At 38.0% G+C, this 27,895-nt stretch overlaps 2 protein-coding genes across 2 annotated transcripts; one reads left to right on the top strand and one right to left on the bottom strand.

The window, feature by feature from the left end:
• Positions 1–6,439: 6,439 nt before the first annotated feature.
• Positions 6,440–7,777, bottom strand: LOC112177637. The gene is made up of 2 exons (XM_024315910.1): positions 7,219–7,777; positions 6,440–7,155 (listed from the first exon to the last, which is right to left on the bottom strand). The coding sequence occupies exons 1-2, from the start codon at positions 7,775–7,777 to the stop codon at positions 6,440–6,442; spliced, it is 1,275 nt and encodes a 424-aa protein (XP_024171678.1).
• Positions 7,778–15,792: 8,015 nt separating this feature from the next.
• On the top strand, positions 15,793–20,873 carry LOC121050633 (SNF2 domain-containing protein CLASSY 3). The gene is made up of 4 exons (XM_040511387.1): positions 15,793–15,926; positions 16,215–17,442; positions 17,857–18,015; positions 18,915–20,873. The coding sequence occupies exons 2-4, from the start codon at positions 16,240–16,242 to the stop codon at positions 20,793–20,795; spliced, it is 3,243 nt and encodes a 1,080-aa protein (XP_040367321.1). The 5' UTR covers positions 15,793–15,926; positions 16,215–16,239; the 3' UTR covers positions 20,796–20,873.
• Positions 20,874–27,895: the final 7,022 nt, after the last annotated feature.

Below are 27,895 nucleotides of genomic sequence, written 5' to 3'. Positions count from 1 at the left end.
ATCACTATCACTCCAAGTAGATTTTAGAGCCTTGTTTCCACGCAAATTATACCTTTTATTGCCACAATCGGCAGCAAGGTGACCAATTCCACCACACTCAAAGCATTTAGGTTTGTTAGGCAAAATTTTCGAAGAGTTTCCAAAGGATTTTTTATTTTTCAGAAAATTTTTGAACTCTTTTGTCAACAATGATAAATCCACATAATCATCAACAACATCTTTCTTTTTAACAGAAGAGAAAGCAATATTTTTTACCTTTTTCTCGGGCTTGATCCTCATCTCAAAGGTTTTGAGATTACCTATAAGTTCGTCAAGAGAATAGGTGTCCAGGTCTTGAGTCTCCTCTATTGCAATTTGCTTGGCTTGAAATTTTGAAGGAAGAGCTCTGAGAAATTTCTTGACTATTCGATGCTCCTCAAATGGATCATCAAGGCTACAGCATTGGTTTGTCACATTGAGAAGTCGAGCATGAAAATCATCAATTGATTCATCTTCCCCCATGGTCATGTTCTCAAATTCCAATACGAGTCTTTGAAGCTTCTGACCTCTAACCTTCTTGTTTCCCTCATAAGTAACCTGAAGTAGATCCCAAGCTTGTTTGGCTGTGTCACAGTGGCTAATTCTCATCCTCTCTTTCTTGGACAAAGCTATGAATAGTGAATTCCTTGCCTTAAAGTCACAAGTTCTATCACGAACTTCTTCTTCTGTCCATTCCTTCCTAGGTTTGAGAACCCTTGCAGAGGACCCTTCTACTTTCTTTGATTCTTCGGCCTTGGTTGGGTGTTCCCATCCATTCTCAACTATATTCCACATGTTTTCATCTTGAGAGTAGAGAAAAGCCCTCATCATAATCTTCCATTGTGAATAGTCTTCACCATCAAACAAAGGCGGGCAATTTATAGAACTAGAGGCTCTGTTATATTCACGTTCCATCCTTGACCACGGATCAACTAAAAAAGCTTTAGAACCTGCTCTGATGCCAAATGAAAATACAAGGACAGAATATGATTTTCTGGAAAACGGGGATTGCAGTGCACTGATCAATCCTTACTGGGCAGATATCAGAAATAACGAACCAAACACCAGATTTTGGTTACGCAGTGAAAACCTCAAGTATGAGATTAAAAACACTGCGGGGCTCTTACTCTTGAGAACCCAAAATAAAGATCATCATATTGAAAAGGATATGTTCTTTTACAAACTTTGAATAGCACTAGCTCGGCTACAAGATTCACACAAAATCTAATACAAAGTTTGTCTTCCTTCTAGAACTCCTTCACTTGAACGATCTTCAAATCTTGTTCTTCTTTCTTCACAGTCTCCCTACTGATCTCGAGAGAGTATTATGCATATGAAAGTATGATCACAAACACTTATACATGGACCAAGTGTTTTGACTCCTTGTGAAGACACAAACTCAAACAAACATGCAAGACTCTATCAAAATTCTTGCCTCTATAGATGTGTATGCAGACCGTGTATCTTTTCTGCTCATATAATAGACCTGCGGCAACTACTCAAAGATCATGCAAAAATTCTACCCTAATTCCCAATTAATTTGGAAAGAAACTTCCCATATATGAACTCCAACAAATCTTAAGGGAAATCAATTAGGAAGACAAGTCCTAAAAACCCTAGGGCATCAACACCACGATTTTAACACTCAGAAAAATCTTTTAAAGACATAAATACATAAAACCTAAAACCTACTTTCCAAAATCGGACTCCACATAAAACTGACAGCTGACTCGGGGATTGCAACACACGTTGCAATCCCATGCATATGCAGATGCAATCACTTGTGACTCTCCGAGATCAGTAAAGGGCTTTGTCATAGTTTTGTATGGGAATGCCAATACGATATGTACAAGAATTGTACCTACACATTAGATTTGACAAAACCAGGAGGTGGACCAAGGCTTGGTGGAGCACTAGCTGGAGCCTCTCTGTTCAAACCTTCAACCCTCTCCTCCTCAAAAATATCCCCCAAAGTATGGGTAAGTGAATCACTAATATCTGTGTCCGAAGCAACAGATGCATCATTAAAGGCAAGGTTAGAATTATTCTCCTCCATTACCCTTTGAGCCTATTCCTCCATAACCTCAGCCGCTGCTTCCTCCAAAACAGTATTTACAAGAGCCACAACAACATCACTTTGGATGGGAGCCTGAATGGAAATCTCTTTAGGTGAAGCCACTTGATCATTACCTGAATGGAGAACCTGATCACCTGCCAAAGGTTGCTCTATGGCATTCAAAGTAACAACATTATCGTCAATATCGTTAATGGCATGTGAGTCAGAGAAGCTAGCCTCTTGAACATGGGTTTCCTGCAATTTATTCTTTATACGATATTCTTGACGAACCTCTTTACGTTTCGCAGGACCTTCCTTGGACTTTAGTTGCCTGCAAATTTTCCTTTCATGCCCTATCAAACCACAGTGAGAGCATTGAGGAGGCAGGTTTTCGTACTCGATACCTACTGGAAAACAGAGGTGTTCTCTTTCAACCATAATGGACGTAGGAAGAGCACCCAACAGATCAACATCCACCAACACTCTAGCATAATATCCATATCTTTGTTCTTTAGTTGCCGTATCCAATTGCAACGGGGTGCCCACTAAACCGTGTCTCCACGAATTGTTGGCGCTGGTAGTTGGCTGATAGGAACTTGGGTTTCCTCTGAACCTGCAACAATGCATGCAAAGGTTTTTGCCATGTGAATTTTATGTTCAAGTGTAGAAGAAGGAGATCTCGTGTCAAAGAATGGCTGAAGAAAATTCCACGGCCAGGCTGGAGGAGGCTCGCCCATGGCGGTGGCCTGGTGAGAGACGGCCCCAATCCCTAGTTCGTACTTTGGTAAGCGCGTGTCCTAGTCGACATATAAACTAATTTAATCTCTTTAGTTGTGAGAATACAATTTTGTTATTCTACAAACATCGGAAGGAAATTTGGGTGGAAAATTGATGTGCAAAGTTACAAACTCGCACTAGGCACTACTAAGCTCGACGACGACAAGTGTATGTTGATGTTGATCTGTATAAGAACTAGTATATATCATTCTTTCATGTGGATCAAAAAGTTCACATTGCAACGCCACTCTAACAAATTAGGTCCCTCGAATATTGAACAATTGATATTCTTCTTCAACGTCTAGTCGATCTTACACAGGCCAGCTAGCTAAGATGAATTAACGCATGACTACAAATGAGGCAATGTGGGTTACCAGAAAATGCATTCAGTACATATAACTATACCTGACATAACAATACCATCACTGCATGGAAGGAGTGGTTGCATTTGAGTAGGAATTAGGACGATGGTAGGTGATGTAGGAGCTACATGTCAAAGTTCTGAAATAAATTGGAGATTGCTGAGAAAAAATTAAGCTAGCATAGGATAAAAAAATGAAAGGAAGTCAAAAAGTGAATGTATGACGAGGGCCCATGCCAGGTCGCACAATGAGATGTAGGAGTATCTTGATCTTTGGGGTGCGGCAACCTTTGCAAGTGCAACGTATTGGAGAAACTTTGCAAGGTGCAACTGATGCAACCAAGATACCATTTGCTAAATTCATGTTTGATTTGCTACCCACCCATTGAGGATGGGGTTTCCTACTAACCCGAGGGTGGGCATGCGTAGCAGTGCTCACCGAAGTGAACTACAAATCAAGACCCCGACATCTCTCCTAGCATGGTTAGGCAACCAATCCACTTTAATGCCTCGCTTAGTTACAAACCCACGCTACTGGGCTCGGTAATAACTTAGCCAAGTGCAGTCCTTTTAAGTCGCCGTTTATCCATGTTTTATTTGATGTGGGATTATACCAAAGTATAAAATATTTTCTTCTCCATTGGAACACAAATTTTTGTGGATTCTACATTATTAGTGATATCAAAAATTAATTCATGATGTTTTTGATCGAATGAAGGCTGAATGAGTTATAAAATTATAACTGAAGAACTTCGAAGAAAAGTTCCTTATAATTAAAACAATGGAAGCACACTGGTTAATCCTTATGGCAAGTTCACCAGGCTCAGTTTTGCCCGGGCACCATGTTAGTTTTGCAGCTTGGGACACCAGAAACTCACTATTGCAGCTTCCATCGGATCTGGGGCAAGAGCACAGTGGGCGGCCCAGGTCACAAGCTCGGGTAGGAGTGTGATTGAGCCTGTGACCCAGGTTGCCACGCTGGCCCAAAAAGAAGAGGAGAGGGGAGACGCGCCGGCTTGGTGGACTGGGAGGAAGTCGCTTGTCACGTAGCGCCGACAAGCCCTGCAAGAGCGTGCGAACCAGTTTTTTGGCTTGTAGCGGCGTGCAGCTGGAGACGTGGCAGGTTGCCATTGGCTGTGCATGGGAATTTGAATGCAACGGTCAACATATCTGGACCGTTGCTTATGATAATTGAAGGGATCGGACGACAAAGAATTATGGACCTATAATTCCTGTTTTGCAGAGGTAAAAAAAAAAAAAACTTTGTAACCGTTAGATTACAACGGTAACAAAAAAAAAATAGAACAAAATTTCCTATAAATACCTCACCTCCTATTTTACTTCTCACACCAAAAATATCATCTTTCTTCCTCAAATTTTTTTGTTCCTTCTCCTCATAGCTTTCATACTCTACAATTTTTTGATTCCAATATGAGTGTACGAGGCAATACTATTGTCCAACCAGTATCATATCCAAGTATTGACGGGACACATTGGCAGACTAATGAAGACATTCAATTATGCAAGTCTTGGAGGGCTGTTAGCCAAGATCCATCAAAGGGCACGGAACGAAGAAAAGATGATCTATGGATAGATGTACGCTAACACTATGCCGAACATTGGGATGGATATGTCCGATCATTGCAAGCTTTTCAACGGAGGTGGAAAATCTTGAAAGTCAAACTTTATGCTTGGCATTGTGCGTTAAGGCAAGTGAAAAGTTGGTACAAGAGTGGTGCGAATATGATTGATGAGGTATGAATTTGTAGTGTAACACGAATATTAATTTTTATGATTTTTTTAGTGTATATTAAAATTTAATTAGTTGATACATCTTACTTTAAATTATTTGTTGAAATATTTTGTTGATAATTATACTTTAAATTATTAGTTGATATAATAAAATTTAGTTGATAATTATACTTCAAATTAGTACTTCATAATCATACTTTAGACTTCATTTTGTTTAAATTATACATTATACTCACCTTATACTTAAATAGTTGATACATTGTACCTCGTTTATATTTGTACTAATAGATTTATACTTTTTTGTTTAAATTAAATAGCAACGTCAAGCACAAGATTCGTGGAGAGTTGCGATGACCAAATCGAAAGGAAAACCAAAAAAAGGTGATTTCATTAGTTTAGAATGTTACGAGATTGTTAAGGGGTTTCAACAATTTGATGACATTCCAAACCATTCCTCTTCGGTTGGAGGAACCTCCAGGGGAGGAACTGAATGGATGCACACACAACAATCCGTTCCTGATTCTCATGTCCAGTTGGACATAGATGCAGATGAGATAAACGCCGATGCAACTCCCAATCCTTCGGTGAGGCCTCAAGGAAAGAAGGCTGCCAAAGAAGTTATTTTGAAAGGAAAGAAAGCATCTAATGATTCCAGTCCTCTGACAGCCGCTAAGGAGACTATAGCAACCAACCAAACATCAATGTTGTCTGCCAAGGAGAAACGGGTTGAGGAATATGCTCGACATCTCCGTGACCAACAACAACGAGATTATATACGCTTGCAATTGGATATTCAAGAGAGGGAATTCAAAATTCAAGAGAGGGAAGAGCGTATTATGGAGATGGACACAAGTAAGATGATGCCAACCAAAAAGAATTACTAGCAAAGAAAACAAAAAAAAAATTACAGAGAAAGAAACTGAAGATGCAACCCGTGGATCTAACATCCCACAACCACTATTCACCGGTGGATATTATCCACAACCTCCTTTCCCCAGTGGCTATCCACAACCACCATTCCCCGGTGGGTATTATCCACAATCTCATTTCCCCAGTGGTTTTCCACAACCAACATTCACCGGTGGCTTCCCACAAACACCATTCACCGGTGGCTATCCACAACCACCATTCACCGGTGGAGTCCCTTCCCCACCTTTCTCTTCGAGTGAATACACCAACCCCAGCCATATGGATGACCCCACAAACACAAATTGGATTCCTAATGAAGATGAGGATTAGGAAAATTAGGGAGTTATATATTTTAAATAATTGTATTGTTATGATTCCAATGCTTGGCTTTTCACTTATGTAATATTATATTGATGAAATGAAAATTTATTTGAATAATACCCATACAAATGAAAAGCTAAATGAAACCACACCAACATAATTAAAAACATAAATACTAAAGTAGAAACCACACAAACATAATTAAAATCATAAAAACTAAATGAAAACACACACAAATAGCATATCTAGATACTCCTATTGCCTTGAAATTCCCAGAAGTGTTGAATGAGGTCTTCCTGAAGGTTGGAGTGACTGTGCTCAGATCTAATTTGTTGGTAGCGGTCCATGAATCCGTTCAAATGATGAGCATCTCTACCAACAGGATCAAAGTCTCTACCGGTTAGTCCCTCCCATACCTCAACAATCTTGGGCCTCATATTGTTATCCTCCTCATCATCGGACTCCAACTCATCATCGCTGTCTTCAGGTCGTTCATTTTCGACAATCATGTTGTGTAATATAATACACGTCAACATGATGTATCGAAGGTCCTTTTTATGCCACCCACGAGCAGCTCCTCTAACAATACCAAACCGTGACTGTAATATACCAAAACATCTTTCTACATCCTTCCTATACCCCTCTTGAGTCTTTGCAAACTCGATTTCATTGGGGCGTGTAGGATTTCGAACAGTTTTCAAGAAAGTCGCCCATCGAGGATAAATACCGTTGGCGAGATAGTACCCTAAACTGTGAGCTCTGTTGTTAACTTGGAATTGGATCAGAGGTGCTCTACCGGCGGTAAGCTCATCAAACAACGGAAACTTTGCCAAGACGTTCAGGTCGTTGCATGCCCCGGGCATTCCAAACAATGCGTGCCAAATCCAAGTGTCGTAAGATGCGACTGCTTCCAGGATGATAGTGGGGATCTGTTTCTTACCACTATATTCTCCAGCCCAACCTGTCAGACAATTCTTCCATTGCTAATGCATACAGTCGATGCTCCCAATCATTCCTGGAAAACCTCTCCTCTCAGCTTTGGCAAGAAGTCGTCTGAGGTCGGCATCAGTAGGAGCGCGGAGATATTCTACTGAGTAAAGATCAACAATTCCTCGTGTAAAGTGCTGAAGGGCTGTGACGGAGGTGGATTTCGCCATCCGACAATATTCAGCACATTGATCTGCCCCTGCACCGTAAGCAGGCATTCGCAAGGCAGCTGTCATCTTCTGCTCCGAAAGCAGTCCGACTTTGCCGGTAGCATCTGACCTTTGAACAAAGTAACGATCATATTGGCAAAGGTCAGTAGATATACGCTTGAAGAGATTGAGACTCATCCTGTAACGTGTTCGGAACACCGGATCTTTGAACACTGGTCGGTCGACAAAGTAGTCAGCCAACATACCTTTGCCCTTTTCTTCTCTAAGTCGTTCCTCTTTTGGTGCACGACTTGGATGAGAACCATGCCCTCGGTGTTGGTTTCCATATTCTTCTGCGACTGCAGCGATGACAATGGCATTGGTGGCCATCATCTCTTCATCATCTTCATCCTGAGACCGTCGAATTTGATCCCACAAATTATTCATTGAAACGAGGAAAATTTAGGAAATATGTAATGCTAGAGATATGAAAAGGGTGAAGGTTTGTTAAGCTCGGATGGTGTGTGTGTGTAGTGAAAACATCATGTCTATTTATTGAAAATTTTCACACACAAAAGTGTCGGTGGGTTATCACTCACTCATTTCAAAAAAATTATCGGTGGTGTGCATGTGATAAAAGTGTCGGTGGAGTTAAAAAAAATTTCACACTTTTCAAAAACTTTGTCGGTGGTGTACATGTGATAAAAGTGTCGGTGGACTTAAAAAAATAAAAATAAAATAAAAAAATAAATAAAGAGTGTCGGTGGACATTTAATTTGTCTACCAATAAAATTTTCTTTGGTTGCATTTTCAAATTGTTTATCAATACTATTTATTTAGATCATACATTTCTCATTTTCTAAAAAAAAAATTAATAAAATATTCGATGAACAGTAACTGACTGGTGACCCTGACCCAACGAGTGGAAGCAAAGATCCAGTGGCAGTGAATAGTTTCCTGCCCTGGTGACCTAGTGACCCAACGGGTGAACTTGCTCTTATGCCTCAAGTTTCCCCTTGTGTAGATAAGCTGAATTAATACGCCTCAAGTTTCCCCTTGTGTAGATAAGCTGCTTTAATTCGTACATAGATTTTAAATGTCTAGTAGTATAAATTTATACCCGAATCCTCTCATCAATTTTGAGTGATATCTTGAATTCAATGTAACGATTGAATTTATACTGCAGCTGCGTAAGATTGGCTTGGTTGATTAATACTAGAAGATCCATAATACAAGAGAAACTAACTAAAGATTCACTAGTGATCTCCAAAGATCCTTTAGAATATTAAGACTGGCCTCTAAACTAATTGGAGAGCACAGTCAGGAGCCTATTGAAGTTTAACATGCATGATATTTTTGTTTGGAAAGTCTGATTGCTAATTCTTGAACAGTAATGTATACTTTTCCCCATATGATAATATCTTACTTCAGTAGTCAGTAAATTTAGACTCAATGAACGTGATAATTTCATGATTTTAATTCTACTAGCAGTAAAAGTTAAAAATGGCAATCGATCCTTTCTGACAATTCCGCTACGGCTGATTGTGCGCTAAAAAATGTCCAACTGAAATGTGTTTAAATCATAGAAAATGTCCACTGTTCTTCTAGTTTTGTTTTCATCTGAAGGTGTCCCCGGTTTTATTAGAAGTGTCTTCTTATTGTTCTGCCGGTCATGTAATTACAAAGTGAAAATTGGTCATGGGAATGTTGAGGGCGATTTCATATGATCGATGTATGAAACACCTCAAGTTTCCTTCTAAGAAAATAAGTAGTCAATTTTAATTGATGATAAGCTTAACCTATGTTAACTTGCAGTAGAAATACCGACCTTGGTTGGTCGTACTCAACTTCCACTTCCACTATGGCCAATAGATGGAGGTCAAATCATGAGTTCAAGCTGGAGTTCAAGGAATGGGGCTGAGTGCTTTCAACCTGTCTGACTTTCAGTTGATGGCGGTGGCTGCACGGGGAGACGGTGAAGTCAAAAAGTGAATGTATGACGAGGGCCTATGCCAGGTCGCACGGTGAGATGCAGGAGTATCTTGATCTGTGGGGTGCAACTGGTGCAACCCCGATTGTATTTGCTAAATTCATGTTTGAATTGCTACCCACCCATTGAGGATGGGGTTTCCTACTAACCCGAGGGTGGGCGTGCATAGCAGTGCTCACCGAAGTGAACTACAAATCAAGACCCCGACACCTCTCCTGGCATGGTTAGGCAATCAATTCACTTTAATGCCCTGCTTAGTTACAAACCCACGCTACTGGGCTCGGCATTAACTTAGGCAAGTGTAGTTCTTTTAAGCTGCCATTTATCCATGTTTTATTTGATGTGGGATTGTGCCAAATTAAAATATTTTCTTCTCCATCGGAACGCAGATTTCTATGGATTCTACAATTTTAGTGATATGAAAAATTAAGTCATGGTGTTTTTGATCGAATGAAGGCTGAAGGCTGGTATGAGTTATAAAATTATCAACTGAAGAAGTTTGAAGAAAAGATCCTTATAACGCCTTGGAAGCATTGGTTGATCCTTAAGCCTCAAGTTTTCCCTTGTAGAGAAGCTGCTTTAATTCGTACATAGATTTTAAATGTCTAGTGGTATAAGTTTATACTCGAATCCCTCTCATCAATTGTGAGAAGATCGAATAGTGATATCTTGAATCCTATGCAATGATTTGGGGATAATCAGATGACTTTAACAACAAGATATTTCATGTAAGGGTTGGAATTCGTCCCCTTCATAGTTCTTAATGCAATTGTTTTACTTAAAGCATGACAATCTTGCTATATCTCTTTGTATTGCAATCCTACTTCTGCTTACTGTCAGTTGTGTTAGGTCCCTCCAGAAGGAAGAAGCCATAACTTGTCATACATTAAGCTCTCTTTGTTTTGCTTAGGGCTTTGGCATTTCTAAATCTTTCGAGTTTTGAGCAGGCCAATTCCGAGAAGCAGAATGGAAAAGATCACAGAGATGTGCAATGCTTTAGTAGGATTTCGCTGCTTTCCTAATGTACTATTGGGATAGAGCTTTTCAAGGACGGGGATGTTTAAGGACCTTTTCAATTGATAATCACTTTCACTGCTATTGTTTAGTTCTATATTTGGCTATTTGCAGCTGTTTTAAGTGATCTTAGTTGATTAGTACACTAGAAAATCCTTCAGAATCTGAAGATGGGTCATAAAATCTTGGATTCGAAAAGATGCAGAATGAGCCTAACCAAGCTTGATATGATACTTCAAAACTGCTTGGAAATTCAGATTGTCAATAAAATACCAATTTTTCTGAACCTATTGGTTCATTATTCTTTCCCTGATACCAAGCATATACCATGCTCGTACGATCAAGGATTTTGGAAGAGTTTGTATATTTCATAAAAAACTTTTATTACTGTATCTCCATTGACCCAGTGAATAGAAAAATTTCTGGCTTCACCAGCCATTCTTAAACAAAGATCTAAAGATCAAACTAATCCGTGGTGTGTACTTTAACTACGTAGAAGAGTTATTGATTTATTTCTTTACCTGTAATTGTATTACTCAATTTAGGAGCAGCAACTACAGATTGTAATTTTATGTTACTCTATGAACCTTCTTCACTCTCATTTGTATCACAATATAGAGGCAATCACTCAATTAGGCATCAGACCAGAATATCTGCATTTCACCCAGTAGCTTTCCTTAACTCCCAAGGCCTTCCAAACAGCTGGAGAGCCATCAACGATGTTGTGAGGGCATGGAAGCTGGGAATCATGAACAAGATCACAACCCATTGTGGAGTCACACTCATCAACAACCTTGGCTTTCACAGTAGTACTCCTTCCATTAGCATGCATGGTAATGTAGTGTGAACACCTCTTCCTATTGTTGAACCACCCGGTGGACAATGCCACGACCGTGGTGTTATCCGAGTGGAATTTATTGTCACATTCAGACGGTCCACCACCATCACCGCCTTTCTCGAAGCTGTTGATCGTCAAGGTTGATTTTGTACGCTTGGACACCGGAGGTGAGCACTTTTAAGTGGTGTAGAGCTTGCCTTTTTTGCAGCATTCAGACTGGTTCTCAGGGTTACATTGTTTCGGAGGAGGCTTTTTACCCACTATTTTGCCACTTGGCTTGCAGGTTTGAGCTTCAATGGTTAAACAGATTGTTACAAGAATGATAAAGACAAAGAGAAAAGCACCTGAAGAACAAAAGTGGTTCATGTTCTTTGTACTCTTGGCTTTTGGGTTTAGGTTGGTTGAAGAAGTTGGATCCTAAGTAGGCTGCTATATATAGAGATCATGAAACAGCTAGCTAGCTAGCTGGTTTTAATATCAAATTACTTGGTTTCTCTCTAGAATGATCATACTGTCCGTTAAAGATACGGCTTCGTAATATTGCTGATAAGTATACTGTCAAATTGTGCAGTAAGCTTCCATATACATGCAATCTGATTGTCTGCATACAGCTCATTATATCACCAAATACAAAGAACCATTTTTGTACTCAATACTGCAGATGTGTAAGATTGGCTTGGTTGATTAATACTAGAAGATTCCTTAATACAAGAGAAACTAACTAATGATTCACTAATGATGGATTGCTCCAAAGATCCTTTAGAATATTAAGACTGGCCTCTAACCTAAAAAATGTCTAACCAAAATGTGTTTAAATCATAGTAAATGTCCATTTTCTTCTAGTTTTGTTTTCATATAAAGGTGTCCCCTGGCCTGTTTTATTTGAAAAGTGTCTTCTTATTGTTCTGCCGGTCTTGTAATTACAACGTAAAAATTGGCCATATATGGTCCATGGGAATGTTGACTGTTGAGGGCGATTTGATATGACCGAGGTATGAAGTACCTCAAGTTTCCTTTTAAGAAAATAAGTAGTCAATTTTAATTGATGATAAGCATAACCTATGTTAACTTGCAGTAGAAATACTGACCGTGGTTGGTCGTATACAACTTCAACTTTCGCTATGGCCAATAGATGGAGGTCAAATCATGAGTTCAAGTAATTGATAATTTTAACTAGTAATTCAGATTATTCTACAAATACTTGATGCATGCAATGAGAAATAGGTAAGTCTAGGAGTTAGGAGGACATATCTCCTAAAAAATTTGCAATGCCTGTGGACCTGGACTGACTATAAGTTTGTTTCAACTGCATATATAGATTTGCTTGTAGAAAAAATGTTGATGTGGATGCTAACATTACATTGTGAGTGTCAACACAGGCAAGGATTAATCAACACAGAAACGCATGATAGGCATGGATTTGCAGATAGGGAGATAAGTCCAATTGGTGGTACGTAAATATATTGAATATAAAAATAGTGCAGTTTTGGTTTTCTTGCATAACAAAGTCGACGTAGAAACTAATTTAATCTCTTTAGTTGTGAGAATACAATTTTGTCATTCTACAAACATCGGAAGGAAATTTGGGTGGAAAATTGATATGCAAAGTTACAAACTCGCACTACTAAGCTCGACGATGACAAGTGTATGTTGATGTTGATCTTTATAAGAACTAGTATCATTCTCACATGTGGATCAAAAATTTCACATTGCAGCGCCTCTCTAACAAATTAGGTCCTTCGGATATTGAACAATTGATATTCTTCTTTAACGTCTAGTCGATCTTACACAGGCTAGCTAGCTAAGATGAATTAACAAGCATGACTACAAATGAAGCAATGTGGGTTACCAGAAAATGCATTCAGTACATATAACTGTAACTGACATAACTATACCATCACTGCATGGAAGGAGTGGTTGCATTTGGGTAAGAATTAGGACGATGGTAGGTGATGTAGGAGCTGCATGTCAAAGTTTTGAAATAAATTGGAGATTGCTGAGAAAAAATTAAGCTAGCATAGGATAAAAAAATGAAAGGATGTCAAAAAGTGAATGTATGACGAGGGCCCATGCCAGGTCGCACGATGAGATGTAGGAGTATCTTGATACGTGGGGTGCGGCGCCCTTTGCAAGTGCAACGTACTGGAGCAACTTTGCAAGGTGCAACTGGTGCAACCCCGATACCATTTGCTAAATTCATGTTTGATTTGCTACCCACCCATTGAGGATGGGGTTTCCTACTAACCCGAGGGCGGGCGTGCTTAGCAGTGCTCACCGAAGTGAACTACGAATCAAGACCCCGACATCTCTCTTGGCATGGTTAGGCAACCAATCCACTTTAATGCCCCGCTTAGTTACAAACCCACGTTACTGGGCTCGGCAATAATTTAGGTAAGTGCAGTCCTTTTAAGCCGCCGTTTATCCCTGTTTTATTTGATGTGGGATTGTACCAAAGTATAAAATATTTTCTTCTCCATTGGAACACAAATTTCTATGGATTCTACATTACTAGTGATATTAAGCCACGAAAGCGCACTGGTTGATCCTTAAGCCTCAAGTTTCCCCTTGTAGATAAGCTGCTTTAATTCATACAAGAATTTTAAATGTCCAGCGGTATAAATTTATACCCGAGAACCCTCTCAACAATTTTGAGAAGACCGAATAGTGCTATCTTGAATTCTATGTAATGATTGAATTTATATTGCAGCTGTGTAAGATTGGCTTGGTTGATTTATACTAGAAGATTCCTTAATACAAGAGAAACTAACTAAAGATTCACTAGTGATAGTTTACTCCAAAGATCCTTAAGAATATTAAGACTGGCCTCTAAACTAACTAGAGAGCAAAGTCAGGACTCAGGAGCCTATTGAAGTTTAACGTGCATGATATTTTTGTTTGGAAATTCTGATTGCTAACTCTTGTACATTAATGTATACTTTTCTCCATATGATAAAATCTCACTTCAGTAGTCAGTAAATTTGGACCCAATTAACGTGGCAATTTCACGATTCTGATTCTACTCGCAGTAGAAGTTAAAAATGCCAATCGATCCTTTCTGATAATTCCGCTAAGGCTGATTGTGTACTAAAAAATATCTAACTAAAATGTGTTTAAATCATCGAAAATGTCCATTGTTCATCTGGTTTTATTTTCATCTGAAGGTGTCCCCTATTTTATTAGAATAGTGTCTTCTTATTGTTCTGCCGGTCATGTAATTACAAGGTGAAAATTGGTCATGGGAATGTTGAGGGCGATTTCATATGATCGATGTATGAAACACCTCAAATTTCCTTCTGAGAAAATAAGTAGTCAATTTTAATTGATGATCAGCGTAACCTATGTTAACTTGCAGTAGAAAATACCGACCTTGGTTGGTCGTACTCAACTTCTACTTTCACTATGGCCAATAGGAGGTCAAATCATGAGTTCAAGCAGGCTAAGAACAATTAATATTCTTCTTATTTCTAAGAAAAAATTAAGCTACCATAGGTGAAATAAATGAAAGAAGTCAAAAAGTGAATGTATGACGAGGGCCTATGCCAGGTCGCACGATGAGATGTAGGAGTATCCTGATCCGTGGGGTGTAAGTGGGATAATTTTAGCTGATTTTAGTTTTTTGGGTCAAGAACCCTAGTTTTAACCCTTTTTTTTTGTTTTATCGATATTCAAGTAATCAAGTTGGTGATTTAGAAAACAAACGGTTATGATTCTAATTCTTACAATGATGACGTTGTCACTCTTGTTTGTGTTTTTTTTTTTTTTTGTGATACGATTAAATTTTTTTGTCTTTGTGCTACTGAATTAGGTGAGATTGTGGAGATTTTTGTATCCAATCTTGAGTTTCGTCAGAGTTTTCGTACCCATGGTTGATGATTTGTGAAGGATTGTCAAGTCTAGATTTTCTCTTGGATCAATGATGGACATTGCAACGGTTGCAAATGACATCCCTTCTAAATCTCATTATTTAAACCAACACCAACGATTGAGGATTTGGTTATCCTACATAAATTATGTCTCATTATTTCACCTCATCGATCTATTAGACACTATGTTGCTCTCAACTACTTTTATTTAATTTCTTTTAGTTCGAATCTCTTGTGTAATCTAGGTAGGCGTTAGATTCTTTCTAGTTAGATGATATATTATTAGGCAGGCTAAATAACACTCAGTTTTATCCTCCAACCCCTACCAATTGGATTGACACAGATTCATCCTTTTTTTTTCTTTTTTTTTTTTCAGGAAACAAACGAATAAATAATTTTAGAAAAAATTAAATACATAATTAGAACGATCGCCCTAAATCAACACTTGGGTAATCCCCGCAATCAGAATTGAGGTGGCTCAAAAAACTCTCACAACTTATGAAACCCTAGATGTTTTCATCTTTAACTATTTTCTTAATTTTTATTCCAATCTTGTCACTGTAATCCGATTGAGCACAGTAAAACAGAGTATCAGCGTGGCCTGCATTGATTCGCTGTGAGGTTGCTTCATCTGGTCGTCTCCTAGACTCCTACCAATCCCATTCCAACACCCTTTTCTTCCATTCACGATTTTCAAAGCCACCAAAGGGCAATCCCGTCAAACAGACAAAACCTCTTCTTTTCAACTCTCATGGACAGTCACTCCCAGTATGTCTGAGGAAAGAGACAGAAAAGAAAAAAACAAAAACAAAAAAACGCTGACGATCTCTGAAGGCTTTCTTCCCGCCTTTTTGCCTCCCTAGTTTGTCCTTATATTCGCCATTGCTGCACGTAAATCACCATCGCCTCTCTTTTCTTCTCTTTATATATTTGCATGTGTTCTGCGATCGTTTTATAGGTTTTTGCTATGATTTTACTTTTACATTTATCTTTCGTTTAAATTCTTAATTTTCAGCCGAACAATTATTCGTTTCATGATTGCTGTGGTCAATTTTGCTCTTAAAAGTGTGAAGCTTTTTTGGTTAAAAAGGTTGATTTGTTGTGGCTATCTGTTTCACGATCGTGTAAGATACAGAAGTAAAAGTGCTTAATTTTGTGATGGTTTTGTGTTTTTGGTAGGAAAGGTTGAATCTTTGCGGTTGAGATGTTTGACTTTAGCTTGCCTATAGCTAGTAGAACAAGGAAGGGGCAGGAGAGAGTTTACAAGGAGTTCAATGAAAAAAAGAAGCAGAAGAAGAAGAATGAGGGTGGCTCGGCGCCCAATGATTTTGAGAAATTGGGGTCTGAATGCATAGTTCTTTCGGATGATAGCATGGAGGATGTCGATTCAGAGGGTTCTGATTTAGAAAAGAGTGAGGGAAGTGAGAAGGTGGGGAAAGGGGGGAGTGTGGAGGTTGGGGGTGTTGAGACAAGTACAAGGTTAGGAGTGGATTTGTCAGCCGATTCTGTAGCTGATTTGGATGATGGTGACAGTGAAGGTGTGAAAGTCATTAGTTTGGTTAGTGATAGTGATGATGAGGAGGTGTCAATAAATGAAGAGGCAGGTGGAGGAGACTCTGACGGCGATAAGGATAGTGATTCGAGGAGTGTAGGTTCGGACGATGAACACAATGTGTACTTGGCTGATGATGATGATGATGATGAAGATGATATTGAAAGCATCTCTTCAGATGATGATGCAAGTAAGTATTTGAATAATGAGCGACCGGTTAATTTAGATTGTGAAACTGAGGATGCGGAGAGAAGTGGAGGAGAGGGAGAAAAGGTTGGTATTTGTCAAAAGAGAAAGAGAAACATTGGAGAGGATGGTCAAAAGTTCAATTGTGTAGCACACCGTACTCGGTCACGGTCTACAAGTCATTCTTCTGGCCATGATGATCAGAGGGATGATGTTGATAACAATCACTGCAGTAGTCAGACAAATAGGCATCCTAAAATGAATTCAAAGTGCAACAATAGAAGAAGTTGTGACAATGATGAGACCTATGCTTGCAGTCTGAACAATGGGCGTGATAAATGGAATTATGTGCAGAAAGCATCTCAAAAGAATGAAGGGCTGAGGAAGCTTACTAAGAAAAAGTGCACCAGGGTAAAAAAAGATGCTAGTGCTTACAAAATTCTAGCAGATTCGATTTATGAGGATGGAGAATTGCTCCCAGAAGGGTCAGCTTCCTTCGGGGATAAAGCCGTTAAAAATGGAACTCTTCCGTTGAAGTTCTCATTTGGTGAGCCGCCAAGTATTGTTCCAGTAGAGAAGTCAGATTGTGAGAAAGAACTAGAGAACCTTTTTAAAGAAATGGAATTTGCTATTAGATCTGCTCAGATTGGTTCTACTGACTCTAGTGAGGTAGGTTCTGCATAAACAATGCTCTTTTGACTCTGATCTATAAAACTAGCTATTCGTTATTGTGATTAGCAACTTAGTAATATGCACTATACATTTTACTTAGGTGGCTAATAACATTATGACATAGTTGTGGCAGTCCTATTATTTCCTGCATATGCAGCTAAGTTTTGAAAAGACGATAACATATTCTGTTCCATTCAAAAGAAATATAGGGTACATAAGCATGAATTTCAGAAAAAGTATCATTTTTATCCATCACACATGGATGGGTAATAGAATTGAAATGCATAGTAAACTACTCTGGTGTCTTCAGTGTCTAAAATTCTGCTCTTCTGCTTGATTATGTTGTCAATACTAGACGGTCTGTTTTGTTTGTTGCATGGAATTGTTATTAAGTGAAGGTTTGGTTGGCAGGTTGAAATTAATGACACAGTCCCTCCAGTTAAGGAAGTTACTCAGCATATGCTTTGTAGTCAAGGGAAACATCATCTTATACTTGATGAAGAAATTGGACTGATTTGCAAATTTTGCCCTCATGTGCATCAGGAGATCAAGTATATTGTACCAGAATTTGTAAGTCCTGCAATTATTTTAATTCACATTCATTTCGATTAAGATTGGTCATCCTAGCACTTTGTTTTTATATTTATGCTAAATCATTGAATGAAGTGCTGTATTATTGTGATGGTGCTGAATATAGTGCTCTATGTCCTGTTTGGCACGTGCCGTAGTAGTTGGTATGCATCGTCTTGTTAATCCAGATAGGCCTCAGAGACGTAGAGAAAGGCTTGCTTCATATAGCTGGGATTCTTTGGAATCATCTTAGCTGTATTTCTGTTTCTATTCCTTTTCCTTTTAGTTGGCTAAGTTTCACCAAATTTGACAACAAACTGTCAGTTCAAGTTGTGACCAGATTGGAGTCTTCAACTGTTGTTTTGTATGGTAAAAATTTTTATTAATTTTTTTTTTCCTTATGGTGATACTACTTGTGAGTCAGCTCTAGCATTGTTTGGTTGTGGTTTCTTGTGTTTCTAATACTCTGCTTATTGGTGCAGAACAATAGGAATAAAATGTAGAAATGGATAGAAATTAAGTACCAGCATCACACTAGAAATATATCGATATTTCATATATTAACTTCAATGTTTTAGCTTACCACATAGCTCGCTTTATAGAGTATTGATACACTAGTCATTCAAAGGAGCTTAAATGCTCTTAAGAATTCTAAAAGACATAATTGAAGACCCTTATTTCATAGAACATCATGACATAGAGAAATGGAAAACACACAGAACCTGAAAATGCATGTCTGAATTGCATTTAATACTTGATAATGATTCAATTCTAAGCATGTGGTGGAGTACTTGGATGAGCTTACTTGTTAATTTGAACATGGCTGCTGGATTGCTTATCAACTTACTAGTTTTTTCAAATCAGATATCTTATTTTTCCCTTGGTTACGATCATTCCAGGCTCCAAACCCTTATGGACGATCTGGCAGGAGATTTTATGAAGAAGACAACCGGTCTATTCCTGTTGAGCTACAATGTCATGACTCTGGGTCTGGCTTTAATTCCCATGCTCATGTTGATGGCACGGTATGGGACTTAATTCCTGGTGTTAAAAGTAGTGTGTATCCTCATCAGCGTGCAGGTTTTGAATTTATTTGGAGTCATATAGCCGGTGGAATTCATCTTGAAAAGTTGCAGAAGACAAGTAGTGCTGATGGTGGGGGTGGATGCATAATATCACATGCACCTGGAACAGGGAAGACACGTCTGACCATTGTCTTTCTTCAGGCATACATGAGATTTAACCCAAAATGCAGGCCACTTATAATCGCTCCTCGTACCATGCTTCTCACCTGGGAAGAGGAGTTTAAAAAATGGGGCTTCGATGTTCCCTTTCACAATCTCAACAATCAGAATTTATCCGGGAAGGAGAATAAAGCAGCTCTCAAGATTTTGGTGCAAGATGGAGGCCAGCGCCATGTGAAAAGTGTGGATGGTAGTCGTTGGTTGAAGTTATATTCCTGGAAAAAGGAAAGAAGCATCCTTGGAATTAGTTACAGACTTTTTGAGAAACTTTCTACTGCGCATAATTCTGGAGGCAAGAAAGCTTACCTAGCTAAGACAATGAGGAATATTCTATTAGACTTTCCTGGTATTGTAGTCTTTGATGAAGGGCATACACCTCGAAATGATAAGAGTCATATGTGGAAGGCTTCATCAAATATCAAAACACATAGACGTATTATTCTCTCAGGAACTCCTTTTCAAAACAATTTTGATGAGCTGTACAATACAATTTGCTTGGCAAGGCCAGACTGGATCAGGCCTACATGCAGTGGACGAAGCCTAAAAAGAAATGTAGTGAAAGCGCAACAGACGTCTCCGGCCAAATACATTACCAAAGGTGCCGGTGATAAAGCAAAACAAGCTGAGGAAATAGGAGCTAGAATTGCCCCAGTTGTGCATGTTTACAGAGGTTCCATATTACGAGATACACTTCCCGGGTTGAGGAACTCGATTGTTGTTTTACAGCCAAGCAAGTTACAGAAAGAAATTTCTACAAGAATTCAAGAGAGGAAGGATCTTCCATTCTTTAAAGATGAACATTACGAGACTTTAATATCTGTTCATCCTTCGGCTTTGCTGAACCTGGAGAAGGAAAAGAGGGTATCCTTGCTTAATCAGGTCGACTTGGAGAGGTTAAAGGAAAAAAGATTAAATCCTGAATCTGGGATGAAGGCAAAGTTTGTGATTGAACTCGTACGGCTTAGTGATGCTATGAATGAAAGAGTTCTGGTGTTCAGTCAGTATATTAATGCCTTGACCTTTTTAAGGGAGCTTTTGAAATCTCAGTTTCAATGGACTGAAGGGGAAGAGATTCTTTATATGTATGGAGCAGATGATGAAAAGCAGCGCCAAACATCAATGAAGGCTTTCAATGATCCATCAAGCAGAGCCAAGGTATTATTAGCCTCAACGAAAGGTTGTAACGAAGGAATAAATTTAGTTGGAGCTTCAAGGGTTGTGCTGCTTGATGTTACATGGAACCCATCTGTTGAGAGGCAAGCTATATCCCGAGCATACCGATTGGGACAGAAGAAAATAGTGTTCATCTACCATCTTCTCATTGCTGGGGCAAGAGAAGAGGATAAACACAGTAGGCAAGTTGAGAAGCATCATCTGTCTGAATTGGTATTTTCTTGTTCAGATATGGAAGCTGCCAAGAAAATCCCAGCTGCAGTTGCAGAGGACAAGATTTTGGAAGAGATGGTTCAGCATGAGAAACTCAAGCATATATTTGAAAAGATAACATTACTGGATGAAGCCTCATGTTATGACTAATATAAAGTTCTATGAAGCTGAAAGCCTTTTGTCAGCTCGGACATGTTGAAACTGTTCAATTTTGCCAAAGTTTTTTTCATAGGGAGATATTGTGTAGCTATTGTTAACTACTTGACAATGGTTTTGTTTTGGAATATCTCTTCTAGGTGAAAGAAGCAATGCACAGATAATCCACAATTCCGGTCACGTTGAAGCAATGAAACTTAGATCAATGTATGTAATGATGTAATATGAGGATGTGGATTTGAAAGTTTAATGGAATCAATAGCACTCATCTTTGATATTTATTTGTTGACATGCCTTTGTTTCTATTTGCAGTTTGTAACTTCCTTTATTGAGATATTCTTTGTAGCTTAACTTGCTTTGCTTAGGTTAGACAGCTATTTTACTAATAACCAGACATGAAATGCAGTGGCTATCATTTTATTCATTTACAGCAGCCAATGTCATCCTGCGTGCGTCTCTTAATTGCACAGTACAGGCATCTTTCCCACCATCACCACAGCTAATTTGGCTTTGCGAAGGTTTGTTCATTTAAAGTCAGACGAGCTTGCATTCTGTTTGTTTTTTATTCTGCTTTTCATATATCGTGTTTTGATTTCTTTTGCAGTTACCAGTTTACAAGTATTGTTTCCTCTCTGAAACTAGTATGACCTCAGAGGAGAGGTGTTTTCAGGATTTGAAATCCTACCGGCAGAGAGCTCTGATTGTATGCGGTATGATGTTTCACCAATCAACTAGTTTAATTGTTAGTTTCTGTCCTCACTGTATTCCATTTTGTGCCTCAAAGGTTGAATGACTCATTCAACATCACATCTTTGAAGCTCACACTAAAATAAGATAAAATAAAATAAAAATTAGAATTAGGATACATAAATTTTTTGCTTGCTTTCTGGACTTTCTACATCTACAGACAGTTTGTGTAACCAGTATGACAATCTTCATTGAAATGGAAGTGAAGGCCCCAGTTACAGTAGACACTAGACACACTGTTTTGCTCGGTAGAAAGCATTAGAATCCTAAGTGAATCAGTCATGAATTCAATTCAATTCAATTCAATTCATCAATCATGATCAACATGCGTCTAGACAATCAGTGGCATAATTTCTTTTGTGTAGATGCTTTTCTTTAGTAATAGTTTACATAATGTAAGGATCATATCATTCATATATTAATTGACACAGGCATGATTGAAAAGATTTGGACTGTTAGTGTAAAATAATCCAGAGCAGTCAAAAAATATGAGGTATATAAAGGACACTGGTAAGAAAACAGATCCAGTGAATCGAACTAAAAATCTTTACATAGGAGGAAGATTGAAAATTCCTCATATGGTTCAACAAACTGTGTTCTAGAATTAGGAGCAGAATGATTAGACTGAAGCCCCCTTGTAGCTGGTCTAAACTTTTTTAGCTACAACTTTTGAGACCATTAGCTTTAGACAGGTGTTAAGAATATTAATTCGTTTGCTCATTTTTGTGCAAATTCGGACTTCACTAGAGCTATGACAAGAGTTGGATTCACTCGGCTTTCCATGCTTTCAACTTTGATCTATCTGAGTAATTGTGCACTAAGGCTTAGGGTTATAACATGTGACTACCAATAGATATAGCTGGATGAAATTTTGATCGTAACATCATATGAATTATTGGATCATTGGAAGGGTGAATATTTTGGCTGCATTTAATTTAGGGACTTCCAATACTTGAAAAGGCCAAAGTAGTAGTAGTGCAGTATCATATATGTTTTTTTTCTTTCATTTTGAACAAAACTAATAGCTGCCTTGGTGCCTGTAGTCCGTGTAATCACCATTGTGGTTTTTTTCCTCTTTTGCTAAGCAAACATTAAACAAAAGAGTTTGCAGCTTTAAAATACATTACCAAATAAAGACCATATAAATGCAATTTTGTGTGGCAACACTTCCTAAGCGGAGGTGGATATCAATATTGGTGGAAATTTCAATTGTCATAACTTAGAAAGAAACTCTTACTTAAAATAAGAGATGTGGGTCTTTTGGTCACATGTGCTCTTGGTCCCAGAATTAATCCAAGAAAGGGCGTGGATTCTTGCCGAGTGAAGTGAGGGTTGTACTAAGGTTCTGATTTTTACTCCACTCAATGTCCCAAATAAGTAAAAGGGGTATATGCCTTTTGTTTTTGGTAATTATTTTTGGATGGGTAACAATCAATCGGCTTTTGTTAAATGTTAAATCTTAGCTCACAAAACCAAAAACCGAAATAAAATGTTAAACCGAACCGAACCGAACCGAATTAAATTGATTAGGTTTCTACTTCAATCTACCCATAACTAAACAACATCAAAATAAACCACTGTAAGTAACCTAGTAGTTCCTGCCTAGTTGGGTGTGCTCCCCAACCTAGGTTTGAACTCCGAAGCTGTCAAAGTGGATAGGCACTGTGTTGCAATGCATAGCTGGAGCATTTCACATGCGCCCAAGGGGTTTATCTTGGGCTCTTGGGCCTAGGAAGCCTTTAGGTTCCCTTTGACAAAGTCAAAAAAAAAAAAAAAACATCAAAATGATGTCACTTTGATAGTTTTTACTAAAGCAACGCTGATTTTTAGTTGTTTTGAGTCACAAAAGCTTCCTCAGTCTATCGCTCTCTCACTTCCACTCTCTTAGTCAAAGGCTCCTCCTTTTCTTCTCCATTGCATTTCTATTTTTAAGATTAATTACGCCGATCAGAGGGTTTTTTTTTTTTTTTTTTTTTTTTTTTGAGTGGAAGACGACAATAGAACCAACACACACACCCATGCAGTGTATCCCAGCATAGCCAGACTAATCACTGCACCGCAGACGCACGAACCATTGGGTGTTTTAACTAACCCAGATCCCTCAAATCTGCTGGCCACAGGATGGGCCTTAAATTCAAAACAAACTCCAAACTCACCAAGTATGGGGGACTAAAATCTATAAACATTTATCTTTCTTTCTTTCTAACCGTGTACAATTTTTTTTTTTTTTCATTTCTTTTTCACGGCTTTCACATACATTTTTTTTATGGACAAGTCTACCCCCACACTTGAACTTTCACCTCTTCTCAATTTTCATTCTCAATGCCAAATCCTTAAGTAAAGTCCCCAAAAGATAGCTCCACTAAGTTTTTAGAACAAAGGGTAGGAGTGTAGCTATACTAAGGTTCAGGGTTAAGGATTTTAAGGGTGATGAAAGAAAAGGCTTAATGTAGGCTCAAAGGGGTTTATCTAGGGGAGTCCTACGACGGGCACAAAAGGGGACACAGGCTTATATGGCAATTGTGGTAATTCCTAGGGTGCCTCTGTCCTTTCCAGAATCAGGGACATGTATTGATAAAAGTCTCAACAAGTACAAGAGCGAATTCTAGCATTCTCTAGTCCATCAAACTTAATCTATGGCAAGCAGTCAATCAAATGAAAGAATAATGAGATCATCAAAACATCGCCAAGAATAATGAGATCAGAGGGTTATAATAGGCAATAAAGTTGACTTCGCCAATCCTTCGGCCCCACACAGGCTCCCATCAATTACGAAATGGTGAGGCTATTTCCACCCTATCAATTCTTGTGTACATCCAATATTTTGATCTAAACTTCTAAATTTGCCCCCAATTATAGTTAATAGAAAATAAAATCGCAGCTAAAATATAAAAAGATTTCAGTAAACAAAAAACTTGAATCCAATCTTCACAAAACAAGCAGCGCCGTCTTCATCAGTTTTCGGTTGGCCTGCTTTCTTTCTCTCTTCTCTCATTTCTTTTTCTCCATCTTTGTGCTCTAAGTTTCAACTTCCACATATAATATAAGAAACCAAGAAACCACAACAAGAATTGAATGCCAAAGCTGTAATTAACGGCCTCCAGATTTGATCAGTCATGATATCATACCAATATTTCATTGAACTCCAAAGCACCATTTATCTTTGATCGGTGTATTGCTATATTAATTAGTATATAGTGTATATATGTATATGTTCTCTTAAGCTTGATCCCCTCATGCATTCACCTTGGCTTAATCGCCATATAGAGAAGGGAGAGAGGGAAACATGAAAGGATAAAAGTTGGGGTATGTTGCAGGGACATATTACACGACGGTGGAAGGGTAGCCTTAGCTTTGCAGCTTTTTCTTTCTTTCTTCTATTTATTATTTTTTATTTAAGGGGTGAAATCGGTAGTTTAGGCTATATATATTTAATGTAGGTTGAGAAAAGAAATTACTAGGGTGGCAATAGACGCACCCTTACAAAAACAAGCACTCGAGCTTTGTAGGTTTATTGGGCTATTGTAAATTATAGTTCTTGGGGTTTTTATTCTATTTTCATGAAAAAATGAGAAGTAAAAATAAATAAAAGAGATCAAAATAAACTAAGAAGAAAAAAGAAAAAAGCGATTCGGTTTGGGTTTTGTACTTAAAGGCGAAAAAAGGAACCGAACCGAACCAACCCTAACCTAGCTTTTATTTTTCTTCTTTATTCGATAATCCAATGCAGAACCAGTGGAGCAAATTAAGCAACAAAAACACTCAAAAAGGGAAATAAAATACCCAAAAAAAAAAAACCAACTTAAATCCTTAAGTTTTCAAATTTTGTTCTATTATTTCATTATATCAGTTGATTGACAGCTATCTCCCTCCATCAATATTCATCATATATCACATTGCTATAATTAGTTAAGTAACAGTCTTCAAGAACCATATGACCTTTGCTGCTTTAACCCTTTTGGTGTAACTGCTCAAAAGTAGTGCAGGGCTAGCTATCCTCATAGCTTAGAAGGATATATATTCACTTTTGAGCTACCTATACTTATAGCTTTTTTTTTTGTTTTTTTGAAAGGACCTATACTTATAGCTTAGAAGTACAGAGAGAGAGAGAGAGAGAGAGAGAGAGAGTGTGTGTGTGTGTTTAATAATAGGCAGCAGACGTTATGTATCTGCATGCTGAAAATATTGCAGCAGTACACTACTGCGTACGTTTCCACACTACCATGTATGAAAATTATATATTATCATCTGGCTTCTTTGAAACTTTGAATCTTTTGGAATGGTTTCAGTGGAGCAATCTTGTCATGTTCATGGTTCTCAACAAAAAATGAAAAATAAAAATGTTGATCGATCATGGTTAATAACCGAAAATGATTATGCATACCCCTTTTATTATTTGGTTCTTAATTTGGTTGGGTAATAATAATGAGCTTAGCGTTTGTATTTTTCTTCTGAATACAATAATCCAAGCTAGCTAGACATGTACCCCAGTAGAACAAGATAAGAAATTAAAACAACCCCAAAAGGGAGTTGCAAACTTGCAATTGTGCTGATCACCGGCCATCTCCCTCGCTGCTTGTATATACTTTATGTTCTTTATAGCACTCAACACCTACTGACCTTCATTACTGATGATATGGTAGAAAAGATATGGTAAATATCTTGCATACTCTAACTAGTAAGATGACAGTCTTCAAGAACAATATGACCTTGGAGTGCTTTAACTATTTTGGTGCAAGTATTAATAGTAAATTGTAGATATGCATGTAGGTTTCCCAGCACAGGAAGCTAGCTAGCAGGTAGCAGAAAACGAGATCAGATCAGAAAAGCGGTGCAGGTCTCATATTATAGCTAGTAAAGGCTTGCAATAAATTGAGGTACTGTTTCTTTAATCCTTGGCCAATCGGCAACTCCGATTATCTGCATATAAAAGACAACAGAGGTTATAAATATGTATCTGCATGCTGAAAAATTGCAGCAGCTAACCGTAGTAAAGTACCATGTTTATATAATTATCCATGATTTTAAATCTTTTGCCGGGACCAGAGTGAAATAAAGGGTCAAGGACACATTACTGATAACGATATAATGGTATGTTTAATCAATATCTTTCATGATTGAGAGCTTATATTAGGAAATTAAAGATAACATTAATTAGTGAGGAGATGAATGCTTCTAATATATGTGATTAATTAGAGAGAGATCAGTACTTCTTAATTTGTTAAAGAGTTGTATTATGATATCTTATAAATTGATTTGTTATATGGCTGGAGGGTTAATCTCATGCATATGCAGATTAGCTAGTTGCAATAGCTTATTATTAAGAGCAAATTCAAGAGATTCCTTATTCAAAGGTTTGTTAATATATGAGCTGAGATTGAGCAATATTTTCCTCCTCTGGCTAACAGACCCAGCTAGCTCCTATTGATCTTATCAGCTTGTCTAGTTTAATTAGGAGAACGCATGGAAGACTTTGTACAGTGTTTCTGAATTCATCCAGGGATGGCTGTTAGAGAAGATGGGGGATTCATATATATAACCACAGTAGGCAGTAGAATTAGGGCAATACCATGTCCTTATGTTACTTTTGTTAATGAACTCTTAACTCCAAATAGTAAAGTCTCCATTTGATCTATTTCCGATTTTAACCAAATAAGCTCATTGATCATGAACTGAGAAGAGAATATATTTAACTTTAAGGATTTACTTCACATTATAGAGATAAATTGCTTGGTTTGACTAAGTTACTAGTTGCAAATTTGCAATCCATGTATCTACCAAGTACGTACTAACAAATAGTCTAGTACGTATGTGAGTAATGAGTAATCCATATGGATTATTCTTCTTCGATGAATTTATGTGTACTGGCTAAGCACCCTCCCGTTATAGAAGGAGAGTTGTAATTAATACGAGAGTTTAGGAGCAATGCTTAGAGCAAACCAAGGCCACTACAACTGATATGAGTTAGTTACAGATTATGCTACTTATAAACTCGACAAAATTCTAATCTTATTGTCAAATCTGAATAATTTTGTATTAATAGTCCATATCAGTAATTCCATCTAAATGACTTATTGGTATGCTGAGAGAATAATACAAGAACCAAACTTATTAGGATTCTTTTTACCACTAGCATTATGCACTGCATATAAATAGAACTTTGCCAAATTTTCCTTACTACCGTAATTCATATCTCCTTGGGTAGTTTGGTTCTGGCCTTCAACAGATGCCATTATGACTAAGAGGGGATTTTGGATTAATGGAATCCACAAGTACTTAGCTAATTTTAGGACTTTGAAAACTACTTTCACCAAAAGGAATAAAATCCAACAACCCATCAAGCATAA

The sequence above is a fragment of the Rosa chinensis genome, chromosome 7, assembly GCF_002994745.2.
Source record: "Rosa chinensis cultivar Old Blush chromosome 7, RchiOBHm-V2, whole genome shotgun sequence".
Lineage (NCBI taxonomy): Eukaryota > Viridiplantae > Streptophyta > Magnoliopsida > Rosales > Rosaceae > Rosa > Rosa chinensis.
The sequence above is the reverse complement of the archived record's forward strand: the minus strand, read 5'-3'. Positions and strand labels throughout refer to the sequence as shown.

Excerpts from the sequence above, each read along its gene's own strand:
- LOC112177637 (XM_024315910.1), bottom strand. The coding sequence starts at position 7,777 with ATGAATAATTTGTGGGATCAAATTCGACGGTCTCAGGATGAAGATGAT. Across the intron at positions 7,156-7,218 it reads TGCCAAAGCTGAGAGGAGAG|GTTGGGCTGGAGAATATAGT; the intron begins GTTTTCCAGGAA and ends ATTGTCTGACAG.
- LOC121050633 (XM_040511387.1), top strand. The coding sequence starts at position 16,240 with ATGTTTGACTTTAGCTTGCCTATAGCTAGTAGAACAAGGAAGGGGCAG. Across the intron at positions 17,443-17,856 it reads GTTCTACTGACTCTAGTGAG|GTTGAAATTAATGACACAGT; the intron begins GTAGGTTCTGCA and ends TTTGGTTGGCAG. Across the intron at positions 18,016-18,914 it reads AGTATATTGTACCAGAATTT|GCTCCAAACCCTTATGGACG; the intron begins GTAAGTCCTGCA and ends CGATCATTCCAG.